The sequence below is a fragment of the Nymphaea colorata genome, chromosome 3 (genome assembly GCF_008831285.2).
Source record: "Nymphaea colorata isolate Beijing-Zhang1983 chromosome 3, ASM883128v2, whole genome shotgun sequence".
In the NCBI taxonomy this organism is placed as follows: Eukaryota; Viridiplantae; Streptophyta; class Magnoliopsida; order Nymphaeales; family Nymphaeaceae; genus Nymphaea; species Nymphaea colorata.
Genome location: NC_045140.1, coordinates 23,040,995 through 23,054,080, shown reverse-complemented (window position 1 = coordinate 23,054,080; position 13,086 = coordinate 23,040,995). Strand labels below are relative to the sequence as shown.

Genomic DNA, 13,086 nt, shown 5'->3' with positions numbered 1-13,086 from the left:
TTTTATTAAATTACTCTAAGTTCCAAGACCGATCGTTTCGTGCGTGCAACAGGCATCGATTATAAAACTGGAAACCAGTTGGTCAGAAGTAATGGGACCTCCTGTCAACGATGTCCTGGAAGCAATCAATGCCTAAAGCTCTCGCTGCTGTTGTTGTAATTGTCCCTTTCAGCGTCCTCGGATCATTTTCGCTTTGTCCCAGATGCGTTCCTGTATATGCCAATCCACAAAGTGCAAATGATGCTCCACCTTTTCCAACCGTGGGCTGACCTAACTTTGATTTAGTTGTTGGAATCCTAACCATACGCCTTTGTGACCAGGCCATCTATGGAGGCTTGTTTGGTTGTGCGGGGAACACCGAAGTTCGCCAAACATTAGGGTTGCCTGGTGAGGTTTGGATCACCACCCCATACAAAGAACACAGAATGTGGCTTTTCGCGGCAGAAGAATGGACAACCGCCTTCGTAAAAAGAAGCGGTCTGATCTACACGCGAATTTCACACGCCGTGTTGTGCAATTGCTGTTCCTGGAAGCCCAGGACCAATATACCCGCCCAAGGAACGCCGGGAACAGCACGAGAATCTCGGTCATCGCATTCCGGTACTGAGAACCAAACAAGATCTAAAAGAGGATGAAACTTTCGCGTGCTCCATCAATCGTAAAAGGCCCTTATAACTTAAAAGGAGACGAAGGCATCACCAACAGGAAGAAGGGGAGCACTTGAATGAGGAAGATATCTTCCCTCTACCCAAAGATGTCCTAGACCCATTGTCACATGAACAAATTTCGCCTAAATTTTACTCCAGAAAAAATAAATAAGGGCAAAATATTTATCGACACTAAAGACGCTAAAACAAAAAATACCGTAACACACGGAAGCGTAAGCACTAGGAAGTGCTTGAATTAGGAAGATACCTTCCTTAATTTCTTCCTAAAGGTGAACGTGACGCATTGCCATTAGAAACATTTCTTGTAAAGTTGTAACTGAAGCAGTCCAAAAACAATAAATGAGATCAATGCATTCACGCCTTATATAGATGGAGCGCTTCAGTCCAAAAACAATAAATGAGCTCAATGCATTCACACCTTATATAGATGGAACCTTTTTTTATTCGATATATTCACCACAAGGAATTTTCTCTTACTTCAGGCACGCTCTGGAGATAAAATTCGTATATAAAGGAAGCAAATGTTACAAGATGACGAAGAAAGCGCATAAAATTTTCACAAATTCAATGTCCAAATATGAGTAATGATTCACACCAAACTTCACAAAAACAATATTGCACACAAAGGTTTTCATCTACACAAAGACTAGAGGGCTTACAACCCACAAAGAATAGAGGCAACAACGTCTGAGGTGTAATGCGCAGATTTAACATTTTCTTTACTAAAGCTGCACGAAATGATGTTGGTACTGGGAGCGAAGATACGAGCAGAATCTCCAACTGCCGCCTGGTCACATGATGTGCCATTGGGTACCTTTTGAATAATGGACCAAAAATAACTGAGCCCATTGCCTTAATGACTGCATTCTCCTCCATTCTCGTCGAAGACTTCAAAACCAAGTCAGGAGGATGCCTCAGAACCGCCTTCAAACACTCTAGGACAATATTTCGGGAGTGCTTAAAAGCTACATGTTGGGATATTTTTCAAGAATTATCTCCTGACATGGGTCTTAGAAACACTGCATTGAGGAGAACAATGTACTGTCGATCAGAAAGCATTAGGATCTGATCAAGCCACCAAAAAAGTGCTCCAGAGAGTGAAGTCGCAAAAGAGTCAAGAGTGTAAGGCTTGACCTTTTACATTCAAAAAGTTGCTTCTAGGGAACTAGATAATCCTGTATTTAAGAGTTGAATATTGTTAAGAAAATAACTGCCAAACTGGTTTGCCTTGACATGTCCTCGTTGATATAAGTTTCACCATCCTCTCTATCATTTACATAAATGTTATACCTAGCAATAAGTAGCTGCAATCCATGTTCACTCCAGCAAACAAGCCAAAAGTTTAATTCTTAACAACTATTGTTCTATCCAACAGTATGGAATAGTTCAAAATTGCATCATCAAAGAAATAATAAGTTGCACAAAGTTCTTAAAATGCACCTACTTTCTCACCATATGTGGCTTGATCAACCAACACTTAGTTACAAGATTATACTTGTTGGTAAGACTATAATATATGTGTTCCCCAGCAATTATGAATATCATTTTACTAACAGACAGAGACTGGTATCCTTGATGCTTCCTCCCCTTCAGCAGTCTATAATTTACAACTTTCACAGCAATATGGAAGGAAACTATCACAATCGTACCTTTGAACAAAATACTATAATCATCTTACCTTCAGGAGGAACTTGTAACAGCAACATTAGATGACATACAAGCTGTCCAATCCAAAGAAACCACTTTCAAATCAATCTGCTCGGCACAGTACATGAGACCTGCCAATCTGCAGTAAATCCTTAACTTGGTTTAAAAGTGGACATTGGGCCAAGAAAAGATGATGACGTCCCTTCTACCTTGCACCCTTACACAGAATATTGAAAAGCACTCATCATTCAGCTCTGCCTTGACGATGCATCTCGAGACTGTGCTTCTGCTTTTTGTCTTTCAGCAGCCTGTGAAACAAACAGAAAGAAAGAACTTACAGTAAATGCAAACCTCACAATGTGATAAAACTCAAATTTATGGTCTATAGAATGACAAAAAGGTTTACATCATGGCATGTTTATTGGTAAATGCACACAGAAATACCAACTTCAAACCAATACAACTAAGCCACTGTAGTTCTGTGGTAAACTACACACGCACCTCACACATTCACACAGCCAGAGCACATGCACATTCTTTTAGAAAGTTAGAACCTTGAAAAAAAGAGAAGGTGGCGCCAAAGTCAGTCACCTGATCTAGCAAGTATAATGGTAGGCATATTTGCTTTGCATATTAGAAATTTAGAACCAACGTACTTGGTCTAAAAAAAATGCCTGGCAGCGACACCAAGGCAGTTTAGATGACCAACTATTGAAGGAACAAGCATGTTCTACATCTTCCTTTCCTATTAATCGTGCTGCTATGGCCTGAATGTGAGAATAGATTCAATTATTCAAAATCTTCTGCATCAAAGGCATCAGTAAATGAAAGGACAGCTCACCAGTAAGCATGACAAATCACTTAAAGGAAATATTGACTGTTTATCCAAGATGCAACACGTTTAATCAAGATAATACATATATAATGGATGATCATATATTAGTTTCATAATAAGCATTTAGTGCCAAGTCAACTGTGAAGATAAGGTTCCAAAAGGATAAAAACAAACAGGAGAAAGATCCAAACCTGCTTAAGTTTCTGAAGAATGGATTCTTCATGGGCATGGAATGCAGAACCAACGAGATTTGAATATTCTGGAACATCATCTAACTTCTCTTCAAAAGGGCTTGATGAAACAGTGGTTACAGGGCAAAGAGGGCGGATACGTAAGGCATTTAAATCATCAACAAAGAAGCTTTTTGTTGCGGAAACCTGAAAAGAAACAGCAAAATAAACAGCTAGTTATGGTTATTTATATCTCAAAAACATAAGAAGCTCAACCATCAAAAGCTTTTAATAGGAAATAGTGAAATACTAAAAAAAGGAAAATGAGAGATAAAACAAGATGATAATAACAAACTAACCACACTGTCTCTAGAGGCCATGACAACTAATGCCTTCTTTGATCTGATAACGACATCCTCGACCACACCAAATTTCCCAAATAACTCATACAATCGTTGTACATCAGACACATCCTTGGAGTGGCACCATGTGACTTCGATAATCTTGCTTTTGTCCAATGACACTGGTTGTGGAGCATTGTTGCCAACATGCTCTTTCTTCGAAAAGGTGGAAGAAGCTTGCTTTGCCTTCATGGACAAGATTCTTGCAATCTCTTCTTCAATTTTCTTCTTAGCCCTCTCTATTTCCTCTATATCCATCTCAGCTTGGCTCTTAGCATTTGAAGCAAAAGCTCTCTCTTCCTCTTCAAGTTTATCCATCATTTTCCTGCGTTTAGCAGAAACCTGGTTCTGCCTCTGCTGCTGCTCATGCTTGAGTTTCAAGAGATCATCATATGCTTTACGAGCAGAAACATCGACCAGGATTTCATAAGAGGTCTGTATTGTCATGAACCTTGCTGCTGCTGTAGGGTCATCAGGTCTCTTGTCTGGGTGGTATCTTAATGCTTTTGCCTTATATGCTTTGCGAATTTCGGACTCTGAGATCTTTGTTCCTTCAATGCCAGAAGGGAGACCGAGGACAGCATAGTGATCTTCCTCAGACATCTCTGCGGATTTAATTCTTACTGAAAAGCAAAACAGTGATTGATCATAAAACTACAATTAGAACAACTTTGAATCCATCTTACTAGCAAAAAGCACAAAATCATGCCCTCAAAAGAATACCATTAACAGTATCACCGTGTACCAGAGAAAGAACACAACATACTGACTGAACAGTATCAACTAATGTCAGTTCCGAGAGGTTCAGAAAAGAAAATAAAAAAAAAACAAGGAGGTAAAAAGCGAGGGAAGCAGCAAGCAACGAGAGTGTGAGGGGCTGAAGCTGCCCGAAGGGAGAAGATGAAGGAAACAGGCAATATATTTTTTTCAAAAATAATAGTCAAACAGGAACATCCGACTTTTGGCATTTGATGACCCTGAAAAATTCGTGAAGACAAAACATGCAGCTGCTAAAGCAATATAACAAATTTCATAATTCATACACATGTCAAGAATCATACAAACACCTCACAGAAGGGCAAGGGCACTTCTCCAAACACATATACACACACACAATCACTTGGCGCAAAGCAGCCTAATTTTCTAAAAGCACGAGTAGGCTGTGCTCTAGAATAACAACATGCAGTCAAAATTGATTCATAACTACAATGGACTACCACCAACTTGGGAACTGCTTGAAGGCTGGAGGACTCTTCTATGTGAACATACATAATACAAGAGAAATAAACAGGACTGTGGGCATCTTAACTGAATGACTATAGTTAATGATTCTTTAGCTTAAGCAGGGGCAACAGCAAAGGGACATTGTGCCTTTGAGTTTGAGATTTTAAAAAACAAAAAGATTGTTATAGTCTTGAAAAAAATGTTAATTTAGCTCTTGTAAAGATGTTTAAAAATACACATAGTTCATGTCACGACTCAATTTTTGACACCCAAAAAATTTTTTTATAATAATAACGGAAGCAACATTGAGTCATGGCTAAAACAAAAATGTAACATATTGTATTAAAAGACGGTATGATTTATTTCAACCATCAAACACTTGGATCCAAACAACTAAATTAACCACAAATCCCAAAAACGACGCAGTGTCCAAATTGTCAATGCCCATCCATCACAAAGATTGAGGTCGTTACTCCGCCTTGTATGCCCTCAGGATATGAGAAATCGAGAAACAACCATGTGTTACATGACCGAACAAAGCATGTCGAGATTGATGTCAGAAAGTTTATTCTACCATATATGAAGTTTGAAGACTAAACAAGTGATGTTCTGACTAAATCTTTACCTGTGACTCCATTTGAGAGAAATGTATCCAAGTTGGGCATGTTTGATATGTATGCCCAACTTGAGGGGGAGTGTTGACATACGTGGTGTTTGGGTCTCTTATATGGGTCTGGATCTAGACCCGATCCAGTGTGTGGTTATGACCCTACTTAACCTATGTAAACCCTAATTTCAGTGTGTGTGAATGATAATTAAAGAGAGAGAGCGTCTGGCGGCTAGTGGGCACCAGTCCTCCTCCCCTGTGGTTTTTTTCCTCTAGTTGAGGGGTTTTCCACGTTATATCTGTGTGTTCATCATTCTATTTGCTTTTACCATTTCGACAACTTCCTTTAATTGATCGAATAAATCTTCAATTCTAGGCAATGGATATTTGTTCTTGATTGTAACCTGGTTCAACATTCGATAGTCAATACATAACCGCATCCACCCATCCTTCTTCACAAACAGGACCGGTGTTCCCCAAGGTGACACACTTGGACGAATGAATCCTTGGTTGGCTAAATCTTGGATCTGTTTCTTTAATTCTTCGAGTTCTGCTGGTATCATTCTATATGGAGCCTTAGAAATAGGTGCAGTTCCTAGTATCAATTTGATGTCAAACTCCACTTTTCGTACAGGAGGCAATCCAGGTAAATCTTCAGGGAACACGTCTTTGAAGTCCTTCACCGTACGCACCTCACTGATGGGTATCAATTTCTGGTCGATTGCATCCATGCTAACCTAATATGCAATGCACCCATTTTCCATGTATTTCCTTAACTTAACTGCTGAGACAACCAACTTTCTTTGATCTTGGGGCATTTTTACCCAAATTCAATCTTTTAAGCATTCTCCAACTGAATCTTCAACTCTTTCATTTTGCAATCTATCGTCGCATAGTGATGGTATAACCAATCCATTCCTAGAATTACGTCATACCCTAAGTAACATAGGAAAGCCTCCAAAGGAGGCGTACCCGGCCGATACCGGTACGACACGGGTACCGGTACCAGTATGGGCCTGAGTACGGCTCAGGTGCGGCGTTGACCGTACCGAGTACGATCAACGCACCGGAGACCGTATCCGTCCAAAATTGGACACGATCAAATTTGACCGAGACCAATTTTGTCTGTTTTTTTTAATATTTATTTCATTTAAACTTTTAAAAACATTTTAATGTTAAAAAAAACTTAAAACGAATGTTACGAAACCCTTTCTCGATTGTCTTACCTCTCGTCTCTCACGAGTCCGGCGACGAAGGCAGCGGCGAATGCAGCGGCAACAGGCGAAGGCAGGAGGTGAATGTTATGTTGCTTTTTTCATTTTTGTTTTCATTTTCATCGGCTCCACCCCTGCCTTCGCCACCAACGACGACCGGTAGAAAACCCATCGCCTGAAACCCTCTGCAATGGGTTTTCTGCTTACCCCTTCTCTACCCGAGAGGGTTTCACATCTCTCTCTCTCTCTCTGTTTTCCGTGTGATGGGTTTTCTGCTTTGACCCCTGTTCTTGTTTTAATGATTCATTGATTTATAAATTGCAGACATATCATTTCTTATTTTGATGTGATATATCGTCTCTGTTATTGATAGATTCCTCATATTGCTGTGATATATCATTTCTTATTTTGATGTTGAAAAGGTTTTAACTTTTAACATTGAATATATCAGAAACTATTGGCACGAGAAACAGTTTTTTTCAATCTGTTAGCAAAATTTTCGTTCATTAGAGTATATGAGGTGCTTCGCTGTGTACGCTTGCTCCAATGGTGATTATCGCTTCAGTGGTTTCTTGTGCGCAGAGACGATACTTCTTGATTCTTGTTGTTTCTGCTATCTTTTTCATGTATGCTCTTGAAGGCATAATCTTCAAAGTATGGCAATTGGCAGCATAAGCTCATTCTTTATGTTTGGTTGTTTCTATTGGTTATGTTATTCTGTTTGAAATTTTTTTATATATATATCTGCATGTGTACGGCCGTACCCCCGTACCCAAAATGAAAATGGTCCGTACCTGTACCCATACTTGTACCCGTACCCGTACCTATGTGACATAGGTCATACCCCATCATATTTATTACCATCAGCTGTGCTAATAACAAATGTCTGTGTATTTTTATTTTCACATTTTTTAAATGCGTTTTGCATGTGTCTTTGTTTCCCATGGGCATAGCAACTAACAATTCATAAGGCATATTCTTTCTTTCTAACTTTAAAAGTTCAGCAAATCTCTTAGAAACAAAGGAATGTGATGCACCAGAGTCAAACAGAATATGTGCCCAATGAGAATGTACAAGAAATGTACCTTCAATCAAGTCGATGGATTTCAAATCCTCTACCGTTGTTGCATAAACTCTCCCAAGTACCTTCTTCTCTACTGGTTGGTTGGCTACACCACGCATCTGCTCAGCCTCTTTCTTCTTTGGGCACTCACAAATAAAATGTCCTTGCGTTCCGCAGTAGAGACATGCCCCGACATCTCTGTAACATGTTTTACTGGGATGCTGGCGATGACATTTGGGACATTCCTCGTCCTGCCTGGATGATGATGGCCTCTGTCTCTTGAATTTGTCCCCCTGGTTCACCCTGTCACTGCGCCTCCTCTTGAACATGTTTGGCCTCGACTTGGACCGCAGAAATTCATTCCTCTTGTCTATCCCATGAGTCCTATTCCAATCTTCATCAAAGCGTGTGGCCATGTCAATTGCATCGTCCAAGTCTTGTGGGCGACTACACATTACTTTGCTTCGCAACCCGTCTTTAAGTCCTCTGATAAACTTATTTGCTCTGTCCGTATCGGAAGTATACACATGGGGGCAGTATTTTTCCAAGTGTCTGAATTTGACAACGTATTCGTGCAGGCTCATACTCATTTGTTGAAGCTCAAAAAATTCTTGCATGCGTTTCTCCCGTGTGAAGGCTGGGATGTAAGCATGTGTGAAGGCTTCTTTGAATTCTTCCCAAGACGCTTCGTGATTTGCAAACTTCACTTCACGTTGGGTCTGCCACCATTCATTAGCATATCCTTTTAACATAAAGGTTCCATACCGAACCTTCTTGTTGTCAGGCACTTCCAGGGTGGTAAAAATTTCCTCGATTTCTTGTATCCACTCTTCTGCATCGTCAGCAGTGCCTTTCCCATGAAACTTTGGAGGATGCAAGCTCATAAACTGTTGGTGAGTTGCGCCCCTTGCCTCACCATTCGTTGTCGCGTTTGTATCTGTACTGGTTCCCCCTGAAGAAACGTTCTGCGCCAGTCTATGTATCAACCCTGTAATCATGTGCAAGGCATTCATAATGAACGCTTGCTGTTGTTGGATGTTTCCAGTAGGCGTCCTGGGTCCAGTTTGATGAGTCTCGACATTTCGGCTCCTGGTGCTGCGAGGAGTTCTTCCTCTTCCACTAACACTCCCTCCTCTAGTGCGTGCCATTGAACTACACCGCATAGAGGAAAACAAAATATAACAATTGTATGCATTAGTAAAACAATCCGTTAAAAATATTATAAAACTTTAAAACTCAAAATTCACAATAAATCAAAAACACCCTTTTCTAACAGGCTTGGATGACCTTTCCTCTGCTTGTGATCGACATTGGCATTGGACATAAACTCTGAACACTGTGCTCTGATGCCAAAGTTGTCACGACCAATTTTTGACACCAAAAAGTTTTTTCTTATAATAATAACGGAAGCAACATTGGGTCATGACCAAAACAAAAATGTAACATATTGTATGAAAAGACAGTCTGATTTATTTCAACCATAAAACACTTAGACCCAAACAAGTAAATTAACCATAAATCTCAAAACCGACGCAGTGTCCAGATTACCAATGCTCGTCCATCACAAAGACTGAGGTCGTCATTCCAAGAGCCAAAATCTATCAAGAACTACCTGTAAAGATAGAAAGAAGGTCAGAATTCCTCTGAGTATGGAAAAATCTAGCCATGAATGGAACATGACCCATCAAAATAATATTTGATTTTGTAAAACAAATCCACGTAAGGGCCTTATGAACCACAACTATAAGTCTCCAAATCTTAACACATATTACAGTTACGATTCATTACCAGAAACGAAGTGTACAAAACCTCCAAAATTTCGTAGACTTCCGACCGTGGCCTATCATTACAATGGATATGGTCATGGTATCGAGCAACAGAAATCCATGTGGGCACTCACGGGCAGAACAAAACATATCTTCACCAGACGATCCAACAAATCGAGGGTAACCTGCAGTGAAGTCTCTTGAGATATCTCAGATCGCCGCTGCAGTAGCATGGCCCTCTAGGCACCCGGGGTGACAGACCAGGAGAGGAGACGCCTTGCTCTCTAACAGAAACAAAACAAAATCCTGGGCCCTTGTGCCGCCCAATACCCTATGGACCCTCCAGTGCAGACAGAGGAGTGACAAAACCAAACACTGGGCAAAACACAAGTTTGCATTCGCATATACCAATGCATACACAGTCCACGTTTCACCTACGAAATTTAAATGTGAGGGTTTATCATCACTAGACATTGTCTAGTACCTCTCACGAAAATTACCCTCAGGCTCGGTTTCCCAGACAAAATCAATAAGCCATCTTCTATTTATCTTAATGGCAAACAAAGCAAATTAAAACAACCCGGAAAGCGGAAACCACACAAGGAATATCACATCCAGAAATCTCAAATAATAATATAATAATTATCATTTGGAAACAAGGAATTTATATTTAAATTCTCAGAACGTGGCTTCCCTCCTCTAGTTATTCTGAATTTAATTTCAAAACCCTTTTTTCTGAAATTTTGAAGCAAACTCAGGGTACCAAAGAGCAATAATACATAACATATCAGTTTTCTACTGAAATTACAAACAAATCTTATAAAAACCCTCTCTTTGAAATTTTTTAAGAACTTGGGGGTACTAATTCGTAATTTCAATTGAAATCTCCAGCTTTTACTGAAATTAATTTTCGCAAGCCACTTTATGAAAAAGTTTTCAGCAAAAACGTTGTGGCATAAATTTCTAAAAATTATAACAACTTTCTCGAGAAATTCACTAAAAAGGTGGACTATTTTTGTAATTTCCCAAATTTGATATAAAGTCTGTCGCCCTAATCATTTTCTCATTTCCTCGCCCGATTTTCTCTCTCTTCTCAGCGCTCCTCCCTCGTCTTCTGGTTTTGCCCGACGGTGGAGCTTCCACCGGCGCGCCACCACCTCCCATCGTCTTCAAAGGGGGAACAAAGTACAAACCCGGGAGAGAGAGCGGTCTTCCTCCCAAGCCTTCCCCAGCGTGCAGCAGGAAAGGGGAGAGGGACCTCGACAGATCCCTGCACCTCCAAGCAACCGAGAGAGAGAAGGGTCGTCGGGCCTTTCCTCTATCCGGTGGCAACGGCAGTAGAGAGCAAAATGGGGAGGGCGGAATCCCTCTACTTGTCCTTAGTTTCTGTCAACGAGGATGAGTTGCAGGTAGGTTCCACCGGGAGCAAGAGTGGACCAGTCGAGAGCGACTGGTCTCTCACCCCCTTTTTTTTTCTTTCGAAGTTCTCTGGCAACGGAGGGGCTACAGATAGAAAAAAAAAACAGAAAACGGCAACCTGGGGTGAACAACAACAATAAAATCCATCTAGCGAGCGTAGGCAAGAACGGACCCTGATGTCGACGTTTGTGACAGAAACAGAGAAGTCGAGGGCTTCATTCTTCCTTGGAAAGGATGACATGACTGGGGTTTATGTCTATCTCTGGAGATTCGGGAACACAGCCGAATCTCGTGGGATTATCCTAATCATCCCCCCTTATTCATCCATGCTTGTATGATGTTCATTTTCAGGAAATCCATGATAGTTAGAAACGAATAACTCTGGTATATTATGCATAGATCAACTAGTATAATATGCATATAAATATCCATCCACTAGCAACCAATCAGAAAAATACAAAGGCAAAATGGTCGTACAAATACATAGTTCCATATGCATATTTATCTATGAGAAGTCAAAAATACAGGGCTTCATGATACATCCATAGTCAAATATTCTCATACCTTTGAAAATCTGAGATGAATTTCCAGCAGCAAACTCTATGCTTCTGGTTCTTTTCCAACAGCCACCAATGGAGGGTCTCTTCCTCACTCTCTCCTTCTTTCTCTCAAACTCTCTATTGTTGACTCTTCTCCTCTAAGAAAGCAGTAAAGGAATAGTTAATTGTTGTAAAATGTGGTTAAATATGTCCTTATCTCTATCTTTTCCACAAAAATTTCCTTTAAGATAAACTTGACAGTTTGAAATATTCATTAGAAATCATTTGATCTTCTATTTGTGATTCTTCCGCAATTTACGTTCCAAATGTTTAAGGAAACTTAAGAAAAACAAGACTGTGGGCATCTTAACTGAATGACTATAGTGAATGATTCTTTAGCTTAAGCAGGGGCAACAGCAAAGGGACATTGTGCCTTTGAGTTTGAGATTTTCAAAAACAAAAAGATTGTTATAGTCTTGAAAAAAATGTTAATTTAGCTCTTGTAAAGATGTTTAAAAATAGATATAGTTCAGGCACTGTAAGATTTTATATTTTTATTTTCTTTTTAACTGTAAAGAAGACATTCTGAAAAAGTGGCAGCTAGAAATGCTCATAAATGCCTAATCAAATAACTCGTCAGTCCCATATGTCAGCAGGTTTCTTCAATTTAGATATGTTCACTGACCAGCATCCTTGTTATCTAACATAACTAATTAAATGAGTAATCGTGTCCTCTATCCTCCCAACCATCTTTCAAGTAAAAAGAAGTAAAATCAAAACGAAGAACATAGTGAAGTGATGCAGTGCCAAAAACAGAATCAACATAGATAGGAAAAACATATCTGTTCCGCTCTTAACAGTTTAAATCACAACAGATTAACAACAGGCAAGTAAGATGGCAGATATATCTCATATCTTTTTTTTTTTTCCTCCTCTATGAACATCTCACAGAAGACGTAAGGAAAAGCCGACCACACTGGTTTGCTTCAAATCAGGAACTTGTGAAACCGATTCTATATAACATTGATAAGGGGTCGTAAAAAGACTGCAGAACACTAATAGGTGTGGCCACTTCAAATCAGGACCGTTTTGCACCAGTATGATCTCGGGTAATTGCCGCCGTTCCTATTCGTGTTCGCCGGCGAAGTGGAGCCCCTCGACAACCGGTGGAATTAGCACGGTCTGGGCGACGACAACGTAGTGGGGAGTTGTAGAGGGTTGCATCCAGGGCCCGTCAGCCTTCCGCATTGAAGCGGGAAGGAGAAGCCTTGGACAAGGCTCGACGCCGCGGCGCCGTGCCTGTTAGAAACCTTGTGAAGCCCGTATGATCTCTATCTGGGTGGTTGGATCGAATGGCAGAGCGGGGGGATTTCGGCGGTATGACAGGATGTAAATGGTTCGGGGAAGGCGATGAGATATGTTGATGAGGTAGATTAACACAGGAGAAGGAAACACAACCCACAGAACGACAATCAAGAGGGTCTCGGATCCATACCTTACGACTTGGGGTTGAAGGAAAAACTTGTGGGTGGG

At 40.4% G+C, this 13,086-nt stretch overlaps 1 protein-coding gene across 4 annotated transcripts; it reads right to left on the bottom strand.

Annotated features, from left to right (window-relative positions):
• Positions 1–1,192: 1,192 nt before the first annotated feature.
• On the bottom strand, positions 1,193–11,713 carry LOC116251592 (uncharacterized). 4 transcript variants are annotated; one of them, XR_004171710.2, is made up of 7 exons: positions 11,579–11,713; positions 9,378–9,441; positions 7,852–8,981; positions 3,680–4,344; positions 3,342–3,527; positions 2,347–2,623; positions 1,193–1,843 (listed from the first exon to the last, which is right to left on the bottom strand). XR_004171710.2 is itself a non-coding variant. In XM_031625951.2 (6 exons), exons 2-6 carry the CDS (start codon positions 9,410–9,412, stop codon positions 2,564–2,566), a joined length of 2,076 nt encoding a protein of 691 aa, XP_031481811.1. In that variant the 5' UTR covers positions 9,413–9,441; positions 11,579–11,713; the 3' UTR covers positions 1,193–2,563. The 4 variants fall into 4 exon arrangements, 2 of the variants coding, with proteins under 2 accessions (XP_031481811.1, XP_031481812.1); XR_004171711.2 differs by having other exon boundaries at positions 1,193–1,687; XM_031625951.2 differs by having other exon boundaries at positions 1,193–2,623.
• Between the last annotated feature and the right edge of the window lie 1,373 nt (positions 11,714–13,086).